Raw genomic sequence first — 25,538 nt, forward strand, 5'->3', positions numbered from 1 at the left:
TGTTGTTGTTTTTAATAAAAAATGACAATTTACTCAAAGATATTGAGACTTATAATTATTGATTAAGACAAATGTAATGTGTAAAGAAACTTTTAATGAGTGGGCTTCTCCAAAGCCTAGGAGGTAAAGTGAAGCATGACCTGCCGTGAACAAATACTATTTGAAGACAAGTTCTGTCAACTTAGTGCACAAATCAATTGTACCCCCCCCGACCCCAGTTCCAGGGGTATACTGGGGTTAAGCGAGGAAATGGGCCGTGTTTTTACCTATCAGGTGGCCCTGCAGAGCTGGGTGAATGCGGTGGTTTTGTCTTTGCTTAAAATATAGAGGGGAATGGGCCTTATCTAGAGTCCGTGGGGCGTGGGGGCATTTTGCAGGGGTTTTACCATTTTATCATCCGCGCATGGCGGGGATTTTAGCCGGGGTTGGCTGTACTGAAAGTCAAAGTCCCCGCTATTCCCCGGACGTTTACAATTGACTGGTGCATAGCCACATGACCGTTGTATGGTACTACCATTGAGCTTACTGTGTGGCTAGTCACCGCCCCACCCCAACCCCACACTGGCCACAGAACTGTTTAGACAAAAACATTCACTTTGCAGCCCAAACCCAATAATGCTGAAGTAAGGCATGTATGGCTATCAGCTGGTAAAGCTGACTGGGTCCCAAGCTCACACCCACCCACAACCCACAAAACTCTCCACAATGCAATCAATGATTTTACAGAATAGTAATGTTGTTAGAATGGCAAAGCATGGTGTGAAAAATAACACAAGCAAAGTATGACTTAAAACTTACATTTCATAGGGTAATCGTATTGCTGTTGAGAAAATGCTGACATTTAGTCCATGCATGCATTTAATCCGGTGTAATGATTCATGCATGCCATGAACCGTATGATCATTTCAATTACTGTCAAGTACATTTTCTGTGTGCTCATGCTTTTTCTAGAGTGCTTCATGTATAAGGAAACATCTAAATATTCATAAAACGAACATTGTTTGAGGTTACAATAAATGTTTTCTCTTAAACAAGCATATTTAATTTAACACAATCCATTTCCTTGTTGTTACAATGGGCCTTCTTTACGCGGATTGAAAACGGTGTTAATCGCCGGTAGCCGCATCGCACTTTCGTATATCCTTACTACTATTTACGAGGTCTATCTCGAAGCTTGCCGGAGATGGCCGAGTTGTTACGATTGGAGATGTGAGACTACCAAAAGTAACATAAAATCAATAAATTAAGTTAAATAATAATGAAGCATTATGAAGCTTATTAAGCCTTGACTTTAAGATTATTAATATAAACATTCTGACCAACTTTCATGAAGATCCAGTCATAAATGAGACCTCTAGAGTGTTAACAAGACTTTCCTTCAATTTGACCTGGTGACCTAGTTTTTGACCACACATAACCCAGAATCGAACTTGACCGAGAGATTATTAATATTAACATTCTGACCAAGTTTCCTGAAGATACAGTCATAAATGTGACCTCTATAGTGTTAACAAGCTTTTCCTTTAATTTGATCTGGTGACCTAGTTTTTAACCCCAGATGACCCAATATCAAACTCATCCAAGATTTTATTGAGGGTAACATTCTGACCAAGTTTCATTAGGATAGTGCCCAAATTGTGACCTCTCGAGTGTTAACAGTCAAATTGTTGACGACGGACACAGGGCGATCACAATAGCTCACCTTGAGCACTTCGTGGTACTTTAGTTAGTAAGTTGCAATGCATTGTACACACCTACATCAAGTTTATGTCAGTTTTCCACATTTTTAAAAAAAAATTGCTTTTTCATCATACGCAGGCCTTCCAGCAGCCATTTATAAAAAAAGTAGGAACAAAGTAGGAGGTTTTTGGACAGAAAAGTAGGAATATTTTTTTTACAAAAAAGCAGGAAAAGAAGGAATATTAATAGCTATTAACTTACCGAGAGGAGATGTTTTCAATGCAAAATCATACCATTTTATATACCACATTGAATATTTTAGTGAATGATGCTTGTTCGGTTTCTGTTACTGAACTGTGTGGTCATCATCCCTAAGCCTTTATTATGAAAGATGATGCATGTCAAAGTGGAACATGTTGCCACACCTATCAACAAAAGAAACCAGCCAGTTTGACATGTTTTGTTCATTTTCTGCAAATAAAACTAGCACAATGATCAAACTTTAATTTTTTATGCGGACTTTATTTTCAAAAAAGTAGGAATAGTAGTTTTTAGAAAAAGTAGGAAAAAGTAGGAAGCTGTTAAAAAAAAGTAGGAAAAGTAGGAAAAAGAAGGAAAAAGTAGGAACGCTGGAAGGCCTGCATACGGAGTACAGCCCCTTTAACAATGTTCCATTTTTATGAAACAAACAACATAATCAATCAATAAAGACAATACATTCAACATGGAAACCAAACAACACTATTCATGAGCATAGTATTGCTTTTGATTTGATTATCAAACCACATACTGGCAAACAGTTATCAAATGGTGACATTATATACCGGTATCAATTGTAAAATAGAAACTTCATAACTTAAATGAGAAAATGAGATAAAAGCTTAATGGTAATTGTAAACATGAGTTGATGGTAATTTTAAGCAAAGTTGAATAAGAGTTGATATCATTAACAAATCTTCTTTTTTTTCATAACTAAAATTTATCCGTATACACATCCCCATTGACAATTGCAAACATGTATCCCTATAGACATTGAAGATTTGGTTCAGCCGGTTTATCTGACATGCTGATGATGTCTTCATCTCCATTAAGATTCTCGATGACAATCTCGCTGAGGTCATCTTCTAAAAGAAACAAGATAAAATATTATAAAAAAATATTATACCTGATAAAAAAAAACTTGGATTGTATCAAATATGATTAAAGTTGTTAAAGTTCAAATTAAAATAGTTTATTTATTTATTTCAATAACATTGCAAAGACAGCTGTAAGATTAGTTCTAGCGATAATATTGTTGCAACAGCAAGTGCGCTGGTGTTCGACAATTAAACTCCTATGCAGGTTTTTTATTCTTTATTTTGGGAAAATGACCTATACTCTATGAAATTTAAAATTATTCAAAACATGGGGATAAAAGATACTTTTTTGGCTTTTGGAGTATAACCAATATCGATTATAAAAATATCCAAAAAAAATTCCCGCTACAGTTTTCAAGCCAACTTGAGACTCAAGCCCCAATTTCTTAATGCTGCATTCTCACAGATTTACCTATTTGACAACTTTTTCATTTTTGCTCTCAAAATCTGCTGATTTTGGCTTAATACTTTCGATTCACTCTGATTAGATAAATCACAATAGAACACACCCCAACTGTTTGGAAAACAGCCAAAAAAAAAATCTAAAAGCGTTAGTAAAGCTTTTAGCCATAAAACATCAATTTTGAATTGTAAATATTAAAAGCTGCGATCTGATCTCTTATCAGCTGTCTTATCAACGGTTTTCAGACATTAACGCAAAATTTGGCTCATTCCAAGACAAGGAAATAAAAAGTTGTCAAAACGGTAAATCTGTGAGAGTGCAGCTTTAAAATATCTTAAAACTTATTAACTGGTTTAAGTTTACTGGTATATTATTCAGTCAAAAAACTTGCTTAAACTTAATTTTATAAACAAAACATAGTTCATCATGATTATCTTTATATTAATTTCTTTTGTATATCTCAAAAGGAAAAAAAACAAACACATTTTATACCAAAACCAAAATAGTGAGCCTTACCTGATTCTGTTATAAGGAACTGCAGATATTTCGAAAAATTGGGGCCAATATAAGAGGTAAACAAATTTACCTTTATTATCAGTTGACTTTGTATCTTCAGGCGCATTTTGGAGAGGATCAGTACTTGATCAGTTCGACCTTTTTGGGGTCATCAACTTTATAAACTACAGTGGAATGGTTTTCACTCTTTGTGCAACAAGTTCTCCTACAACTGAAAAACATATAGCAATGTACATTTTTGTTAGTACAATAACATTTCATAGAATGGCAAATACGTTTGAGAAAATTGTCTCATCCTATCACAATGCTCTTTTTCTTTCTCATTTGACCAAATGGCATAAATCAACTAGTATGAAGACCAGAGAGTTGGGACTTGCATCACTTACTATTCAATAGTAATTGTGAAACAATTTTCTTCATCATAGCTTTAATATTTGTTTATCTTGTTATGGCAAACAATCCATTTTGATTGCACACAGCATCAAAAACGACAACACTGAGTTCATAAGCTAATTTATACTAATTTATACTTATTAAGAAAGGGGTGACACAAAATTCAATGTTTTATATGAAACTCAATGGCTATAACTCTACTTTTACCAAAGGCAGCCAAACGCTATATGCCAGGTGCATTAAAACTCCACATGCTGGTTATTATTTCTGTAATGTTTCATCAATCTGTCACACATACTTTTGGAGATACACAAGATTGTATGCTCTACATGCCATCTTTTCAAAAGTTAAGGGCCATAACTCTGTACTTATTGGGCAAAACAACACACAAAACTCCCCTGTAACTTCATATGCTGGTTAACATTCCTGCAACATTTTGTGACTCTAGTTCATAACAAGGGCCATAACTTTGCATTTACTGGGTGGAGCTACACACAAAACCCCATGTGCACATCTTCACACCCTGCTTAACATTTCAGGAAAAACTTCATCACTGCTTAATATACTTTGGATAAACACGCAGAACAAGACAGACGAACAACCATGCCACAAGCAATATGTCTGTCTTCATTCTAATGAGAGACAAATCTCAGTTGTCAACAAATTACAGTACTGCATTTTCATCAAACAAACATAACATTACTCCCAGTTTTTTTTTGGAATTGTCCCTTTCAAATTGGGAAAAAAAGTAGTTTTTTGGGAAAAATACAAAGCCGGCCCAAATAGCTAATATAATGACAAATTTACATGTTTCACTCTTTTATGCATACATTATGCTGTGAAAGAGATAGTCTTGTCAAGATTTTGTTTATTTTTCAAGAATTCATTGCATTTTTATTCATAAATGTAATCTGCATTATCAAATTTGGGGGAAATGGACATTTTTTCGCGAGGGGGAACAGCCTTCATAAGGCAGTAAATTGCACTAAAAAAGAGCTGTCACAGTATGTGACAAATGTCCCCGAAGGTGACATTGACCTATGAACAAGGTCAGTACTTGAAAATTTGATCTTAACGTGTCAAATACATATGTTATTTTAAACTGCCTCTGAATTGCCTCTAAACATAAAAAATACCACCCATACTTGACAACCAACACTCTTAAGTCCTCATATTCAGCATTCCATTGTGAATAAACACCTAAGACTAAGTGTATCTTTCAACTTAGAGGTAGAGACATGGGTCTTGCGCGTGAAACGTCGTCTTAGTATGTCAAACACATGTGGCAAGTTATTTTAAAATCTGTCCATACAAGAAAAAGTTACAGTCCGGATACAACAACCTATACTCTATGTCCTTATATATGCAGCACTCCATTGTGAATAAACACCAAGTGTGACCTTGAACTTAGAGGTAGGGACACGGGAATTGCATGCGACACGTCGTCTTGGTATGTCAAACACATGTGGCAAGTAATTTTAAAATCTGTCCATACAAGAGAAAGGTACAGCCCGGACACGAGTTATTGAGCCAAACACACGGACAGACGGACGGACGGTGCGATTTAAATATGCCCACCTTCGGGGGCATAAAAATCACTGACTCCTTAAATGGTGATATTTATTTGCAGCTTTGCAAACAGGAATTTCAACAAACTCAAACAGATATTTTCAAGTAATACACAGCTTTTTCATGCCATTTAACATATACTGGGTATTCATAAATGAATAAATAGCTACGGTACATGTGCTCAACTTACCAGCAAACTCCAGCGGCAACAGCAATCACAATCAGTACCAGTATAATCAAAACAATGGTGGTGAAATACTGGGTTGTTGCTGGGTTTGCAGGTGTTGTAGTTTCAGACTTTACATCATCTCCAGTCGACACTGTGGTATTTGTTGTGCCTGCTGCAAAAACATAGACTCATATTGCAGACAATCATAGCTGTTTAAGTAATTATGAACTTTTTTTACAAGATTTTCGCAGGTGTTTGTTTGGATTGCAGTTGATGGGACTTTAACATGTTTAATAAGGAGATATAATTATCCATTGATGATTGCGGATAAATTAATGTTACGATAAATAAAATGGAAATGCGAGGAAAAAGCAAGTTTTATTTCTGACATGGAAAAAATGTGATATTTTTCCAAAATATTTTCATTATAAAGGCAGTAAAATGTGTCTCCTGTGATAAACTATGTGTTTGGACTGCTGAAAAGCGTTTGCCAATTAGAAGATATCGAGTGTTCATCGTAGCGAAACAAAGCAGATGGTTGTCTTAATCCGATGGGTGTAATCATGAATTTCTAAAATCGAATGTTGTCACAGTCACTTGACGATTGCTAAATTACTTCAACATTGTATGCATTCAGGGAATAAGTTGAATGGACAAAAAGTATTGGCAATGCAAGTTAAACATACTGGTATATATACAGATACTTGCTTAAAGGTTATTTGAAGTGGTAACCAATATGTTTATAGAAAGTTTGAGAACAAGGTTTTTTTGTTCAACATCACTGTGACCAACAACCCTACAAAGTTTGAAGAACGCAGGCCTAAGCATAATCTAGTTATCAATCAAACTTTATGTTTTCAAGGTCAGTGTGAACATGACTTTTGACCTACATACCTCAAAGTCAATAGGTTCATCTGCTGGTCATGACAAACCTCCCTACAAAGATTGTGGACCTTAGGCCCAAGCATTCTCAATCTAACAAGGTTTGATCTACCGATGGACAGATATGTTCCTCGAAGGGCGAGCTTAAAATATCACAATGGCAGATTTTCTACTTTAACAATAAAAGCTGTAAAGATTTTTACCTAAATTGATAAGAGCTTTGTCAGGTGGATCCTTAGTTTAATTTGTCATTTCATTCAATGACTTTGTTGATGATGTTGTAAAATCTAAAATAGACAATTTAATCTAAGTATATAAATCCCTCCATCCATTTTTGTATTCATGTAATCTTTGTTATATATTATTATAAGGATGAGGGATGGCAACGAGAAGTAAAATTGATACTCCAGTACTCGGACAATCTTTCCATCGAGTACTCGATTACATGGAAAACTTGTTTTGGTTTTCGGGCATACAAGTTCATGTAAGTATCGTTAATGTACCATGTGCGTGGGTATTTATTTTATTGGTAAATTCCATCTTTAAATAAGTCAATCATTGTGTTATTATGTACTTTAACAGAAAAATGAATAAAAACATTTAATAGCATACATTAAACTTTAACATACAAAGAACACCTATTCAAATAATAACAAAAAGCACAATACGAATAACTAGCAATACGTAATATTGAACAATTTTCTGCTTGTAGTGCCACTATTATATGCTCACTCGACACCACACAGAGTACAATTACACGACTTGCTGTCGGCTGCTCGTTTAAAGTAATTCCATGCTGTGGCTTTGTCAGCTGCTTAATTAATTACCAGGCAGGTTGAGTAGTTCACTCTACTTAATATTTTTTCTGAATGACAGTTCTTCATACTGTAATATTGTCAATACCTCATTAATATTTATAATTCCTTATTATTCCTTAAGATATCCACAAATAAACTGAGATGATCATTACAAAAATATGCCCATTAACAAGATACTGCTGGTACCAGTCGTTCAACGTGCATTGCTTGGAGGAATGTCTCTAAATGGTAAACAAAATAATTGTGTAGGAGATGTACCGCTAATTGGCATCAGTGCTAATTGAAACATAGCGCAGTCTAGACCGCTTACGGAGCACGGCCATCGGTCTTTTACCAGAGTTTGATTGAGAGTTTAGTTTAAAACACATCGACAAACCTTTTCACAATACGACCGTCTGACGGAGCACTGTCAAAACATTATTTTGGAAACAGGTTTGTTTGATGAAACTAATTACCTTATTAAACTCATGGCTCTTTAAGTGACATAGACTGCCCTTTGTTTCATTAAAATTGGTGTAGTAATAGAAAAGTTATATTTGATCTAAGTCTTCATTTTAAGCAAAAAGTTGTCTTCTCATGTAGCATACTAGTATATGACGTAATCTTCACGTGGTATACACACACTGTAGTTGATAATTGCACAATCTTTAAGCATTCACCAGTCATATAATATTTTTGCGTTTTCAGCTATTAAATACATGGTTACGATCTTGTTATCAGTAATTAATATTTTCCATAAATGCTAAATTTATTAAGAAGTTAAAGGTTTATCACTCAAAATTTATGTATGTTATACATGTGTATGTTATAGTAAACAATTTTGAAGCTTGAAAGCTGAACTAATACTTCAATATTAAAATTTAATTAGTACAGTTCTTACTTTGATTAGCCAGATTCTTGCATTCCTCTGAAAAAAGTTGGTACTTGAGATATGGAAGACACTGTTGTAAGAAGATCTGACTGTGGACAAAATGGCTACACATTGTCTCCGTACAATTGCTGAAAAAATTCAAGCCCCGATTAAAACATATTCAGCATGAAAATTTTGCATATCTAATTTAATTTACCCAAATTACTTATGGTGATAACCATGCAGATAATTATCTTTAAAAGTCTCAAAACTCTTCAAAATGAAAATCTGTCACAAATTATACTAACATAAAGATACATGTAGCGTTCTTAGCTTGATCCTGTTATAAGGGACTTAAAAGGTTGTTGTGAAATTGGGGCATCAGGAATTAGGAAATCATAATTCATTTGCAATTTTGACACAGTATGTGCGAGTGTCCTTTAAATGATAATATATACAAATATGTTTCTTTTTAATTTCTTTACAAACACCGGTACGTGGCAAACATAATCACATGTATACAGGTAAGAATCTTTACTTAACAGCAGGCTTTCTAAAAACTGACAATTTGCCGGTCTAAAATAATTTTTACCTTGCCTGACTGATTATAGTATCAGAAAAATGGCTTAAAAATCAGTCCGAAATTGTTTATTTATTTTTTCAATTTCGGTCCATAACGGCTACAAAAGTAAATGTTAATAACTATAGGGGAATAACATCAGTTAGTTGTTTATCAAAAATATTTACCTCTGTTATTAATAAACGTATAGATAAATTATGTGACGAACATAACATTATTTCGGATGCTCAATTCGGATTTCGAAAAGGGCGATCTACAACTGATGCTATTTTCATACTTTATTCATTAATTCAGAATTATCTGTTTGAGAAAAAAAGATTATATGTTATTTTTGTCGATATGATGAAGTGTTTTGATACTATTTATAGAAATGCACTATGGTTAAAGATGTACAAATGTGGAATACAAGGGAAAATACTTAGAATTGTTCGCGACATGTATCAAAAAGTCAAATCTTGTATAAAATCAATGTCTTCTTATTCTGATTTCTTTTCTTACGCTGTTGGCTTGCGCCAGGGAGAGGTTATGTCTTCTTTATTATTTTCTTTATTTGTAGAAGATCTACAGTTGTATTTACAGAATGATGTTAACTCTGGTCTGCACTTAGACGATATTATTTTAATATTGTTATTATTTGCTGTTGACATGGCCATTGTAGGCAAATCTCCTGAAGATATTCAAATACAATTAAATAAGTTTTGAAGTTATTGTAATGCATGGAGATTAAAGGTAAATACTGATAAAACAAAAATTATGGTTTTTCGAAAAAGAGGCGGGGTTTTGCCTAACGAACGATGGACTTATAATGGTCAGGATATACAAGTGGTTAACGATTTTAATTATTTAGGTGTTGTATTTAATTATACTGGTAATTTTAGTTTGAACCAGGAACATTTGATTGGAAAAGCCCTTAAGGCAATGAATTTTTTTATTTCACAAGTGTAATGATTTTGATTTTAAACCCAGAATTATGTCTCAACTTTTTGACGCCTTTGTTGGCTCCATCTTAAATTACTCAGCAGAGGTCTTGGATTTACTAAATCTAAAGAAATAGAGAGAATTCACTTAAAATTTTGTAAAAGGTTATTGAGAGTTAGAACTAATACTTGCAATGCATGTGTATATGGGGAATTAGGCAGATACCCTTTGTATTTGCATAGATACATACATATATTAAAATATTGGTTCAAGATTGTTACCACTGACAATATTATTATCAAAACAGTATATAATCGAGCTGTGTATTATTGCACTAAAGGTTGTCGCAATTGGGTTTATAATGTTAAAAAAATGTTAGATGATTTTGGCTCTAGCCACGTCTTTGATAATGTTCTAAATATTGATGTAAATGTATTCATTGAAGCTTTCAAGTGCAGATTATACGATACTTTTAAACAAGATTGGTTCAGAACAGTTAAAAATAGTAGCGTATTGGATATATATAGAACAGTTAAATCATGTTTAGCATACGAAACTTACTTAGATATTTTACCAGGAAGTTTAAGATTTTACTTAAGCCGATTACGTCTATCTGTTCATCCACTTCGTATTCAAACTGGTAGATATGCCAGAAATAACATACCTAGAGCTGAAAGATATTGTCAATGCTGTAATTCTTTGAATATCGAAGATGAATTTCACTTTGTATGCATCTGTTCTTATTTTGATGCTCTTAGAAGGAAATATATGAAGAAATACTATTTTGTAAAGCCGTCAGTAATTAAATATATCCAGTTAATACATTCAACTAACAGAACGGAACTTATAAAACTATGTAACTTTGTTAAAGAATCTCTTAAAATAAGATCAAGATTACTAAATGTCAATACTTAATTACATTTATAAGCCATGTTCACCTTCTCATTTATTATTTATTGATTTTTTTGTTCGTCTTTTGTCACGTAACGCCAACGCTCACTTAACTTTCGTGATAGTTCGTTCAGTAACCAACCAACAACTGTTCAAGTGTTCTAAGTCTTTATTGTTCCACGTTCTTTCTAAGTATAATAATCAGTATATAATACAGCATGACATTTAAGGTAATCTCGCATCCTAACTGCCGTCCATTAAGGACCCAAGGCCGCGTTGCTTGCCTTGTCTAAGCCAACTGTCACTTTTACATCCAAAATCATTTCTCTTATACTAATTTGTGGTCTGAATATGACAGCTTTACAACCCAAGGAATACACGCTTTTGTAATTAACATGACCATTTTGTACATTTGTACCAGGTCGGCTGTCAACCATTTTCATATTCAAATGTCAATCAAATATGCCCTACATTACTAAACATACAGTATGTAGACACATATCCATTTAATTAAATCTTAATTATATCTGAAATATAACGTATTACGTCACATTCTATTCTGTTACGTAACATTCGTCCTACATACAGTATGTTTAGTAATGTAGGGCATATTTGATTGACATTTGAATATGAAAATGGTTGACAGCCGACCTGGTACAAATGTACAAAATGGTCATGTTAATTACAAAAACGTGTATTCCTTGGGTTGTAAAGCTGTCATATTCAGACCACAAATTAGTATAAGAGAAATGATTTTGGATGTAAAAGTGACAGTTGGCTTAGACAAGGCAAGCAATACACGTTTTTGTAATTAACATGACCATTTTGTACATTTGTACCAGGTCGGCTGTCAACCATTTTCATATTCAAATGTCAATCAAATATGCCCTACATTACTAAACATACAGTATGTAGACACATATCCATTTAATTAAATCTTAATTATATCTTAAATATAACGTATTACGTCACATTCTATTCTGTTACGTGACACTTTTTTGTGTGCTTTTTTTCTACACATTTGTATGTTGTAATGTGTATTTATAGCTGTTTATTATCATTGCTCATACGCGTTGACAAATTGTATTATAAAATTTATGTGTTGTGACGATGTACTATGTGCAAGTCAATAAACTGTCTGTCTGTCAAAAAAAAGTAAAAAATGTAAAAATTGTATTTCACACATCCCCAACTGCCAGGGGACATCGATCCCTGAGGGCAATAACTTATGTGGTAACTTTTGTATGAAGATTATCATTAAAGATTGTCATTGTTAATCCAGGAAAGCCATAAAATTCTGAATTAAATAACCTAGTCGTGCCCTTATGCTATAGGATATCAATAGTGACACACTAGATTAATGTCAGAGAATGACCACTGAGTGCGTATGAAAACTGTTGTCGCCTTTAGTCACATATGGCAACAATGGTGAACCTTTTTCCATGTACAATACATTCAAAGTGTAAGACCCACTTTTTGTGACCAAAACAATGATTTTATTGTCTGACCTCTTTTTGCCATTATAGTCGACGAACAATTACGATCCTTGTAACAAACGCTGCAGAAACTCTATCAGAATTATAAATTAATTTTATATATATTACAATCTTTAAATCAGAGGGGGGGGGGGCTTAAGCTTAACAGTAATGTAAAATATTAATATTACTAACATTAATAACTTATTGTCTGAAAACAATTGGGATACGAAAACTTACCTGCAATAGCCTTTTTCACATTCTTTTAGGATTTCATTGGCAGGGCACAAATCTTCACTTTTGTTTGTTTTAGAGTTGTACCTTACTGCATTTATTCGACTGGCTGTAAAAAAATGGACCTTAAAAATAAATTACCATTCTACTGTCTTATTCTTATTTCAAAACAGTTTTCAGCCCATAAAATAGTAGTAATAAATTAAATAGCTTTTCAAACAAAATAGAGAATAGCAGCCATGAATATCTAACTGAAGCAAGTGAAGATTTTACTGGAGAAAACGAAAATTGTACTGTGGCAAGTGAAGATTCTACAGAAGCACCTGAACATTCTACTGAACCAGCTTTAACTGGAGCAAGACTTAGTGATGATTTTACTGTACATGTAGCAAGTGATTCTACTGAAGCAAGTGAAGATTCTACTGTAGCAGATTTAACTGGAGCAAGTGCAGATTCTACTGTAGCAGATTTAACTGGAGCAAGTGAAGATTCTACTTAAGCAAGTGAAGATTCTACTGTAGCAAGTGATTCTACTGAAGCAAGTGAAGATTCTACTGAAGCAGATTTAACTGGAGACAGTGCAGATTCTACTAAAGCAAGTGAATATTCTACTGTAACAAGTGATTCTACTGAAGCAAGTGAAGATTCTACTGAAGCAGATTTAACTGGACCAAGTGCAGATTCTACTGTAGCAGATTTAACTGGATCAAGTGCAGATTTTACTGAAGTAAGTGCAGATTCTACTGTAGCAGATTTAACTGGACCAAGTGCAGATTCTACTGTAGCAAGTGCAGATTCTACTGAAGCAGATTTAACTGGACCAAGTGCAGATTCTACTGTAGCAGATTTAACTGGATCAAGTGCAGATTCTACTGAAGTAAGTGCAGATTCTACTGTAGCAGATTTACCTGGAGCAAGTGCAGATTCTACTGTGGCAAGTGCAGATTCTACTGATGCAGATTTAATTGGAGCAAGTGCAGATTCTACTGTAGCAGATTTAACTAGATCAAGTGAAGATTCCACTGTAGCAAGTGAAGATTCTACTGAAGCAGATTTAACTGGAGCAAGTGCAGATTCTACTGTAGCAGATTTAACTGGATCAAGTGCAGATTCTACTGAAGTAACTGCAGATTCTACTGTAGCAGATTTAACTGGATCAAGTGCAGATTCTACTGTAACAAGTGCAGATTCTACTGAAGCAGATTTAACTGGAGCAAGTGCAGATTCTACTGTAGCAGATTTAACTGGATCAAGTGAAGATTCCACTGTAGCAAGTGAAGATTCTACTGAAACAAATGAAGATTCTACTGTAGCAGATTTAACTGAAGCAAGTGAAGATTCTACTGAAGCAGCTTTAACTGGATCAAGTGAAGATTGTACTGGAGCAAGTGAAGATTCTACTGTAGCAAGTGAAGATTCTACTGAAGCAAGTGAATATTCTACAGTAGCAAGTGAAAATACTACTGAAGCAGATTTAACTGGATCAAGTGAAGATTCCACTGAAGCAAGTGAAGATTCTACTGAAGCAGATTTAACTTGATCAAGTGCAGATTTAACTGGATCAAGTGAAGATTCTACTGAAGCAAGTGAATATTCTACTGAAGCAGATTTAACTGGATCAAGTGAAGATTCTACTGAAGCAAGTGAAGATTCTACTGAAGCAGATTTAACTTGATCAAGTGCAGATTTAACTGGATCAAGTGAAGATTCTACTGTAGCAAGTGAAGATTCTACTGAAGCAAGTGAGGATTCTACTGAAGCAAGTGAAGATTCTACTGAAGCAGATTTAACTGAATCAAGTGAAGATTCTACTGTAGCAGATTTAACTGGAGCAAGTGACGATTCTACTGTAGCAAGTGAAGATTTTACTGAAGCAAGTGAATATTATACTGGAGCAAGTGAACATTCTACTGAAGCAAGTGAGGAATCTACTGAAGCAGATTTAACTGGATCAAGTGAAGATTCTACTGTAGCAAGTGAAGACTCTACTGAAGTAAGTGAAGATTCTACTGAAGTAAGTGAAGATTCTACTGAAGCAGGTTTAACTTGAGAAAGTGAAGAATTACTGTAGTAAGTGAAGATTCTACTGAAGCGGCGAAAAAAATTACCAAGCAAGTAAAGATTGTAATAAAGCAAGTGATCATATTTTTGGAGGAAGTGCAGATTTACTTAAAAAAGTAAAGATTTTAATGAAGCAGGTTAAGATGTTTTTGGAGCAAGTGCAGATTTACTTGAACAATTGAAGATTTTAATGAAGCAAGTGATGATGTTTTAGGAGAAAGTATCGATTTACTTGAACAAGTGAAGATTTTAATGAAGCAAGTAATGATGTTTTGGGAGCTAGTGCTGATTTTACTAGAGCAAGTGAAAATTTTATTGAAACTAATGAAAATTCTACTGTAGCACATAATTTTCTTTTTTAACAAGTGAAGATTTTACAGGAGAATGTGAAGATTTTACTATAGCAAGTAGAGATATTACATTTTAGGTTCTAACTATTTTACATAGAAATAATCCAAGTTATCAACTTACAGTTTTCACAGAGTTGTCTACACTCTTGTGTTTTATTAGCAGCTTCTGACCCACAACACATTATTCTAAACATGTCCCTGTAGAATTTGTCTTTGTCTGCACAGCTTTGATGCACACATGGACTATAAGGAACATATTAAAAGAACCAAAAATAATTCACATGTGTGCCAACAAAACAACCACATTACAAGGGTTACCAGGAAATATTTACTTTAAACATTATATATTTTACAACGATTGTGAAGGAAGCTATGATAGTCACTCTTGTTTACACGATGTTGCGCGAGAGTGTGATCTTGTGTTGTGGGGGAAACCGGAGAACCCGGAGAAAACCCACTTGTCCGGCTTGGTGACCACTAACCAAACAATAATGCGCCCAGGCCGGGAATCGAACCCGGGTCGCCTTTGTGAGAAGCGAGTGCGCTAACCACTGCGCTAACTGGACAACCTAGGAGATCTTTAGACAATTTGCATAGATTTTTAATTTGATTGACTATTTTTACAATCTTCATATTTCACGGAGTGTATGAATTGCAGCTCATAATGTCCCCTACCAGTTTAAAGCCTTGTGAAAAGGATGAGCGTGTCTCAAGAGAATCTCCATGAATACTTTAACAAATCCTACCAATATACACCATTTATTTAATAACACGACAAAACAATTTTACACATTTGAAGAACTTAAAATAATGTATAATATACCGAACACAGATTTTGTAAAATATCATTCACTTATTTCAAGCATACCAGATAAATGGAAACGTGCGTTAAAAAGCAACTGTACAAACATGAGTCCAAAAGTCAAATTGATTGACAAAATACTAGGAATAAAAAACAAACAAATATGTATATGAACATTATATGAAACAAACCATTAAAGGAGTGATAAATAAACCTCAAAATAAATGGAATAATATATTTTAAGACCTCGACTGGAAATCGATATATTTAAATCCCATTAAATGTACTATATACACAAAACTTAGAGCGTTTCAATATAAGTATATCAATAGATTAGTGCCAACAAACACATATCTTTTCAATTGTGGGTTAGTCCAATCTACCCTTTGTGATATGTGTAACATGAATAATTATCGAAACAATAAAGCACTTGTTCTGGGAGTGCCATCATAGTCAAGTTTTTTGGTCAAATATCAAAAAACTAATCAGTAAAAATAATATCCCAGAACTAATTGATTATAAAACAATATCATTTGGTGTAGAGCCCAAAACAGATTATTCCGTAATAACTAACTTCATTATATTAGCAGAAAATACTATATCTCCAAGTGTAAGGTGAACCAATTTTAACTTAAATACGAATATTTTATTAAATTCTTTAAAGAAAGAAAAGAAATGGAAGCACATATAGCCTTAACTAAAAACAAACTGAACATACAAAATAGAAAATGGAATCGACTGGTCTTGGAATAACCACATAAAACTCAAGTTTTTTCTTTGCAAAACATACCCTCTGCCTCTATCTATTATAAAAAAAGTATATACATGAATGAACATAGCAGTTGACGTACAAAGCTGACTGCGATAATTTTTGTTCAGTTTTCATCCGGAACCGGACTTTCTTTCTCTTTTTCTCCCTTCTTTCTATAATTAACCTACCTTTAATCTCTATCTAACACTCTCCTCAACAGCATTAAATATTGTTAACATAACATGTATATGTTTCTTTGTAAAATATATATATACATGGATATTAATAACATGTAACTAGTTCAACAGTATTATGTGTATAATATTTACTGATGTAATAATATATACAAAAGTCAATAATAAAAAAAAAAATCCAACCAATAAATCAAAGTTGTTTAAGTCGCCCCATCCCATGTGATAGTGAACTAATGGCACTAACAGTAAACTTTATCCATCAAAATGCAACAGTTTTAGCCGTAAAACCTACCAGATCACCCATGTCCACTTTTGACGTATTGCCCTCTGTACTGAGTTTCATGAACCTGGCTTTGATACTTTTTGAGTTAACACAGGACCAAATGGACTATATTTTTAATAAGTGAAGGGCAATAACTCTGCATTTCTTTGTCTGACAAAAAAACATGCATAATCTCCTTATTGCCCTCTTTCCACATACTAAGTTTCATTAACCTACTTTTTAAGTTATCGCAGGACCGAGATTTTTGTGGACGGACGAAAGGACTGACGGACGGACAAACGGAGGGTAAACCTTAAGTCCCCTTCGGTGAAACCGGTAGGGGACTAATAAAAGGCTGTTCCTTAAACAATTCACGTTGACAACAAATAGTTTGAGGGCTTAATTCGTGGAGAACGACAATGGGATAACAGATTTAAATTGTTGTTTATTGATTACCTTATACAGTATTGCAATTAACTATTTTTGTCTTTTGTATCATTGTTGTTTCAATATATTTTATCATTTATGTACATGTTCTGTACTTTTTAATAATCTTTGCCATTTTCACGAGTCAATAAAATTCGTCAAAACAAATATAGCAAATATTGACATTTTTTCATTGCGTCCAATATACAGTATTAGTGGAATCTTTTTTCTTGAATCTTCTCGTGTTTTTTTGGCCTGCGTCCTATATACGATATCATCCTATACACAATGATTTACAGCATCTAATTTAGCAAAATTACTTACTTAAATATGAGTTTATTAAAAAAAGGTATTTTATCTAATTAACTTAAATTTCGTTTCCTTAAAAACCTCAACACTCTTTAAAAAGAGAATATTACACAATTTATACAAAATAAACAAGACGCCAATGCGGCAACGCCGCATTAAAGCCGGATTTTTTTATTTGACGATGCAATTTTGCAAACCTAAGATTTGAGCTAGTGACCTAGTATTTTTAACCAAAAAGACCCATATTTATACTTATCGAAGATATCGTTCGTACAAATAACCTGATCAACAGAAACTATTCCATTTGTGTGAGGAAAAATGAACATCTCATCAGTACATCAGCTTTTCCAATAAGATCTGTCCCAGAGACCTAGTTTTTGACCTTAGTTGACACACTTTATCATCTAAGATTTCATTTTTTTATGACATCGGGAAAAATATTTCCTAAGATTTGACCTAGTGACCTAGTTTGTGATCTGAGGTGACCTTATTACAAATGTTTAAGACAACATATAGACAAATATTCTGACCAAGTTTCATCAGGATTTGACAAAAATTAATGAATTTTTATGACTGTGGAGTTCTTTCTCCTAAGATTTGACCTAGTGACCTATTTTTTTGATCTGAGGTGACCCATATTCACAAATGTTTAAGACAACATATAGACAAATATTCTGACCAAGTTTCATCAGGATTTGACAAAAAATAATGAATTTTTATGACTTTGGAATTCTTTCTCCTAAGATTTGACCTTGTGACCTAGATTTTGACTGGGGATGACCCAGAACTTTATATTAGATATTATGCAGACAAATATTCTGACCAAGTTTCATAAAGATTTGACAAAACTGTTGAATTTATGACGTGGAAAGATTTTCATAAGATTTGACCTAGTGACCTAGAATTTGACCTGGGATGACCGATATAAAAAAATAAGCAAGATGTTATGCAGACAAATATTCTGACCAAGTTTTATCAAGATATGAAAAAATGTTGAATTTATGACGTGGAAATATTTTTCCTAAGATTTGACCTAGTGACCTATATTTTGATCCGGGTTGACCCATATTAAAAATATGCAAGATATACTGCAGACAAGCATTCTGACCATGTTTCATTAAGATTTGATAAAAATTGTTGAATTTATTACCGTGAAATATTTCTTCCAAATATTTGACCTAGGACCTAATTTTTGACCCGAGATGACCCATATTCATATATATCCAAGATAACATCCCGACAAATAGTCTGACCAAGTTTGATAACCATTGGATAAAAGCTCTTGATTTTATTACATAAAATGAAAAGTTTAACGCAAAATTGTTAACGAACGAACGCCCGCCCGCCCAACCACCCACCCACCCGCTTGCCTGCCCACTTGCCCGCCCGGTTTTCACCATTCTATAACCCGTTAATTTTTCGATGAAAAATCCGGCTTAAAACAGTGGGCTGAGCTTGATCCAGTTTTAATGGACTTCAGATGCTTTGAGAAACTGGGCCAAGTTATAAGCTGACATATTATTACTTGGAAGCTCTGCATTTATTCTTTGCAGATGTGTGATGTTAGGATACAATACATGCAGATAAATGCACTAAATGTGAAATTATAATATCAATTACAATCATAAGTGCATTTTGCTTAGATTATTCCATTTAAGATACATGTATTCAACTGCTTACTGGTGTCATAAATCGTTTAATTTGAGTTAAGAAGTCAGGAAATGTCCAGTGGTCAACTATGGAAAACAGATGTGACTTTGTGTTGGCATACCCTTCTGGCATTAGTTTTATAACATCTTATTGCAGATCAAACATCAACCATTAAGACTACTATTGTGTAATAAGTACCTGTATCATTTTTGTTGTAAAATGCACAAAATCAGCAACACTTTAAGCACTTATTTATGTGTCAATCAAACTACATACAAGAACACATTTTGTCAAAAACATACGTGCATTTCTTTGCCTTTGCACAGAACTTTGGCACCTCTTTATGGTGGAAGATCAGACTCATGATCCCCACACACAGACACAGTAGACATACCCCCTGTATTGTTTCCTGAAATATAGTGTGAATCAAACGAGGCTAGGAAGCAAAATACACCTTGATTTAGATAGAATTATCGCTGTAAGTTTGTTATTTTTATGTAAAATTTACAAAAAAATAAACACCATACTCGGGAACTGAGCAATATGTTGGGCAAATGTATGTCAAATGTTTGTGGCTTGTTATTAAGAAAAGCAAAAACTCGATATATACTTTTAAGTTTTTTTTAAAATATGTTATCATTATAAAGACAGTAAAATAAGTCTCCTGTAATCAACCACGTGCTTGGACCATACACATGCGTTTGCCAGTTACAAGATATCTTACAGGGTTCGCCGAACTCCGCCATTTTGATTTCCTGTTGACAAAGCGTCTCGGTAATACATAATCAAGAATAAAGGTTTGATTTTTTTTTTTTGGGGGGGGGGGACAGAGACAGACAAACAACGAAAATAATGAGGATATTGTTTTTTTACTTTTATGTTTTAGAAAAGATAAGGGTCGGCGAGGAAAAAAGGGTCGATCGGGTTACCGGAAACACAGATATATTTTTTTTGGCCTTAGCTACAAGAAAAATGTAACTTTTATGCCAGTTCTTGATACAATTTTAACATAATCAGACGAAATGCAGACTCACCTCTGAAAACGCCAATTACGAAACAATGAAGAGCACAGATGATCGTGAGCGAACACGTTATAACTTACCTTTTGGGACGTGTTCGCTGAAGAGAACGCCATATCCAAACCCAACCAGAATTCATGACATTTTTATGTCACGCTGTTATTTCACTTGTATGCATTTGTACAGACAAAATAACTATATCCTCAGAAAATACCCACCTGACCTACATTTGACCTCACAAATGTAGTGTTTATTTTGCTGTTATTTTTTTATTTCCAATAATTAGCAATATAACCGATATTAAATTTGGAATAATTTACTTGGTTTTACTTATCAAAAGGTATTTTCAACCTTACTCAAGTTACTGCAATTGGTTTCAACTAAATAAACAATGTTAAGCCGATGCTAAAAATAGAATCCATGGTCGGCGCAGGATTAAACGCAGTCAACAAAGAGATAGAGTTACGCAGTTAATATTTTAATAATGTTTTTAACTTAATGACGCTCATCATGTGAAAACAGGTAGACATTACATACTATCAAACAGCGCGCTCGACTACGCCGCTTTGACTTAGAAGTGGATACTATAACGATGTAATATTACCAAGTTTGGTCTCTTTATGTCAAACCTAACTAAAAGTATTCGATACATAAGGTGACTTTGATGCTGCCCTCCCACCAGCTCGCCCGAACAATGACGCAAGTCATTCAAATAACTTGATTGCCCATTGTGAAAATGTGGTTAAGAATATACAAATATGCCTTTCAAAAGAAATAAAAAAAAGTATAAAAAAATCAAATAAATCAAGGGCCATAATTTGTATTTAGGTCATAATGGAGTTATGTTTCTTGTTGTAAGATGGTCGTAAATAATTTTGAATTTTATTAAGTGCATTGAATGAAAGGTATAGAAGTTTTTTTTTATTACAATCTCAACTTGCCCTTAACTTTAACTTGCCCTAAAACTTTAACCTAAGTCAATCAGGGGTTATAACTTGTATTAAGGATAATATGGAGTTATGTAATCACATTGGGTGATGGTCCTGAACAATTATGTGAAGTATTAAGTCAATTGAATAAAGGGTATAGAAGTTTTTAATAGATATCCCAACCTGCCCTAAAACTTTAACCTAAGTTCCATAGTCAATCAGAGGCCATAATCTGTGTAAAGGATACTATGGAGTTATCTTACCTCATCATGTGATGGCCCTGAACAACTGTGTGAAGTATTACCGGTAAGTCCATTGAATGAAGGGTATTGGAATTAAAAGTGAAAATCCCAACTTGCCCTTAATCTTTAACAGGACGCCGACGCTGGGGCGAGTAGTATAGCGCTCCTTATTCTTCAAATAGTCGAGCTAAAAACAACAACTAATGAACCAGGTTTTGAGGGGCAGATGTTATAGCAAAATATGTTTGAATATGAACGATATAAGATATACTTGAACATTACTAAATATAGCAGAACTACTCATCTTTTAAATACATGTACTAGGTTATATTGCCAGGTGTGATCGCAGTGTTTAAATACAATAGATATGAATTTGCTTGTGTTGATAAGCTTTTTGACAATCATTCTCACACATTATACTTTTGAAGTATATATTATTGACATAATTTCTATGTAGAGCTGGTAAATGTAGTACAGTGGAAACTCACTAAACCGGATCTCCACAAAACCTCCGTCTAAACGTCAGCTTCCCTTTAAAGGTTAACTCAGTTAATATTTTGAGTAAACTTACTCCGTACATCAAATCCTCACTAAACCGGAATCCTCACTAAACCGGAAATTTTGCCCAGTCCGGACCTTGTCCGGTTTAGTGAGTTTCCACTGTACTACATTTACTTGATGTCTTTTTCGGTAATCATTATATTATCATCATCATTTATGTACATGCTTTATCTTCTTTCAGTAACCATATATTTTATAAGCATTTCGCTAACTGTTATGTTCATCTTGCTAATAGTCGTATTTCATATTATTATTTTATGAGTCAACCAGTGGTCGAAATTAGCACAAGCCTGTAGCCCTGCACTAGAAAAATGTCTTCCGGGCTTGCTCAAATTTTGAATTTAATACAGCAGGGCTTGTTAAATAAATTGATGCCAAGCAATAATATAAGAGTTCGGACTTGTTCATCCAAAAGTCTAATTTCGATGACTGGTCAACTGAATTTGATACTTTATCACGCTAGTCGCCTGCATGATATTAAAGCACAATGTTTTGTTTTGCTACGCTTGCTACTTTGTTTTTAAATGGATAAGAATATTATTATTGCTTTTTCCTGATCCACCGCCTTGATTACCTTATTATATCATTATAAAATCAGACGGCATTTCATTTCAAATCAAAGATGCTTTTCTTACCATTTGCAGTTTGTGAAATGTGTGATTTTGTTTACTTCTTATATGCCCAAAATATAGTGAACTAAGATGTACGTTCTTTAAGTCATGCTTCTGCCATGGGCCATCACTGAATAAATTTGAATGCCTAAAACTAAAAAAAACACTTTACATTCTGGCAAAATATATTTTCTTTCCTAACCAGGTAAGAGAGACTGATAGGAATTTGTTTCGAAGATGCATTTTTTGTATTGAACAATGCACAAGACAATTGTTATAATCATGCATTTATTTATTTACGCACGCATATTTACTATAATAGGATGTTATAACATTTCAACCATTAGCACCAGAAAATAAATGTATTTATAAACTTTTTCTTAATTCATTGATTCATTTGTTAAGTTGTGAATATTGTATCATGTTTTATTCATTAAAAATATTTGCGCGTAACAATAGACGTACGTTTAAAAATACCAAAATATGCATTTCTTGATAAAACTTATAATAAAATTACACGTGATATACTTTTATTGAACAAAAAACACTACCAGTAGTCTACAATATTCTGTTGTTGTTGTCTTTTTAACTTAGAAGTTCAACATGCACTTGAACAAATATGTTTTAAGAAATCCTTCTTATTATACGTTATTTTTCCATGGCCTTCTGTGTGTATGTTAATGCGTTTCTTAAAATCCTTCTCTGTCTATATTAACTGCGTAACTCTACTGTACTGGTATCTCTTTGTTGACTGCGTTTAATACCGGCCAATCATGGTCATGTGATTGCATCATCATAATTAGTTGATTCTGGTTGACTTCGGTATGGGGGTAACGCCATAACTTTAATGTAGTAAACATCAAAAAATAAATATCAACATTAAACATATGGAGGCCAGAACTAGTGATCGTCACATAGCTTGGTCAATAAAATATGGCCCTTCAGTCCTTTGATATTGTTTGAAAAAAATAAAATAATATATATATATATATATATCAATTATTCCAATTAATAATGACCTCATAACATTCATATAACTAAAACATACTCATAAAAATGAAAAGGTTAATGAAAATATTTACTTATTGGTCAATTTGAATAAAGACAATATGTCAGTGAAATAGTTGTCTCCCTTCGCCAACCGAAAGACGATTTAAGGCATCAGTTAAAATTAACTTATTAGTTGTTTGATTATGAAAACGATTATGAATTATGATTCAAATAATAGCATTATTCTTATGGAAATGTTAGATCAATAAACAGCAATTGAAATTAGGCATATATTTGAAACATTCCTTTGGAATAGGTCGAAAGTGTCGCTAAAATCATTTTATTATAAACTAACTTAGATCTATAGTTTAGGGCTTTCAAAGTATAATATAGTAAAGTTATATATAAAAATTGGAAAAAGAAGTTTTTTAAACAGCGAAGTTCTCATCTTCAAATAAATTTGCTTACTTATGGACAATATTAACCAGACCACATCAAATACAAAAAACTCAGGCGATGTATAAAACTACATAATTATCACCCGGTATATGACCCCCCAAAAGGTAGCGGTACGTTCTCTAACCAATGTATGTGGCTTACCTTCGATCCATGTAAAATCCACAACATTATTATTTATATTTACAAACTCTTAACTGTCAATAAACCTTCTTGAGTTTTCGACTCCCTTCTGTTTCAATTCTTTACCAGTATAATTAAAACATACCCATCATGAACATTAACATATTAAATACGATCGTTTTCTTCTTTGTTGCATCTCTTATTTCAATAGACTGGTACCCTACGTTACTTTTTGGTAAAAATCTAACGACAGGTATGCGCCAATCCGGATCAGCAGGGGCTCGTCAGTTGAAGAAAAGAGAATAAGGGTACTAGTCTATCTCGTGGGTTGTGGATACTGGACTTGCCGAAATACGATTTTTTACCGAAAGACGGATAAAATTACCGAAAGACGGATAAAATTACCAAAAGTTTTAATCTGATCTAATATTATGTATAAAATACTTTAATAATTTATTCATATTATTGAAAAGTCAGGAGCCATAGCAAAGATCCGGTGAAAACTAAAATAAGGTTCACTTCGTGCACATACTATATCATATAAATTTAAATACCTTTAGAAAATTATATGGTTACACATGTATACATTTTGAATTGGTATATATCAGTGTATGCATTGATTTGGACCAACTTGACCAAGGCAAGGCAAGGCAAGCGGCAAGAGTGAAATGAGGTTATTCTAATAAATACTGTAGTGTGTCAGCTCGAAACAAAATGACTTTCTAAGCTTATTCGTACCTTTATCCGGATCAAATCCCTTTTCATCAGTACTAACATCGTATTGATCACTCCTCTCCATTTTAAATTTAATGTTTTTCTCTAACACGTTTTACTCAATACTGGTCCAGATCAATACATACAATGTTATATACCAATTCAAAATGTATACATGTGTAACCATATATATTTATAACGGTATTTCAATTTATAAAACAGGACTGTAATGTGTATCACCCAGATTGATATTAATTAATTTAAAAAAAAACTTATCTAAAACATAATATATTATTAAAGAATTATTAGTCAGGTTGATCTTCGCACATGGGTGAACTGCATGAAAATACCAGTAATTATTATGTAAAAGCTAAATTTACCTATATACCACTTGTGGATCCAGAGATGGGGTGCACCCGAATAAAACGTCCTCATTAAGTCATTTACTTTTTATATCAATATGGGAAAAAAGTAATTAAATAGGCTGCAAATGCCCAATTTCAGCTTAGAATTGGTTAAACCCCATACCAACACTTAAAACCAATTACAATTAGGTTCTGAGAGAGGGGCTCAA

General features: G+C 33.5%; 1 protein-coding gene across 2 annotated transcripts in view; it reads right to left on the reverse strand.

Moving 5' to 3' along the window:
* Window positions 1–24,369, reverse strand: part of LOC128210405 (uncharacterized) — a 119,817-nt gene extending 95,448 nt beyond the window's left edge. The window contains exons 1-8 of one of the 2 annotated variants that reach the window (XM_052914753.1): window positions 24,272–24,369; window positions 19,622–19,728; window positions 15,047–15,168; window positions 12,521–12,623; window positions 8,447–8,565; window positions 5,888–6,038; window positions 3,806–3,946; window positions 784–2,804 (exon numbers count right to left, since the gene is read on the reverse strand). In XM_052914753.1, the coding sequence (XP_052770713.1) occupies window positions 3,853–3,946; window positions 5,888–6,038; window positions 8,447–8,565; window positions 12,521–12,623; window positions 15,047–15,168; window positions 19,622–19,728; window positions 24,272–24,298 (723 nt within the window). In that variant the 5' untranslated portion in view covers window positions 24,299–24,369 and the 3' untranslated portion in view covers window positions 784–2,804; window positions 3,806–3,852. Of the gene's footprint in view, window positions 1–783; window positions 2,805–3,805; window positions 3,947–5,887; window positions 6,039–8,446; window positions 8,566–12,520; window positions 12,624–15,046; window positions 15,169–19,621; window positions 19,729–24,271 lie in introns of those variants that run through there. The other variant, XM_052914752.1, reaches the window with a different exon arrangement.
* Window positions 24,370–25,538: the final 1,169 nt, after the last annotated feature.

The sequence above is a fragment of the Mya arenaria genome, chromosome 12, assembly GCF_026914265.1.
Source record: "Mya arenaria isolate MELC-2E11 chromosome 12, ASM2691426v1".
Lineage (NCBI taxonomy): Eukaryota > Metazoa > Mollusca > Bivalvia > Myida > Myidae > Mya > Mya arenaria.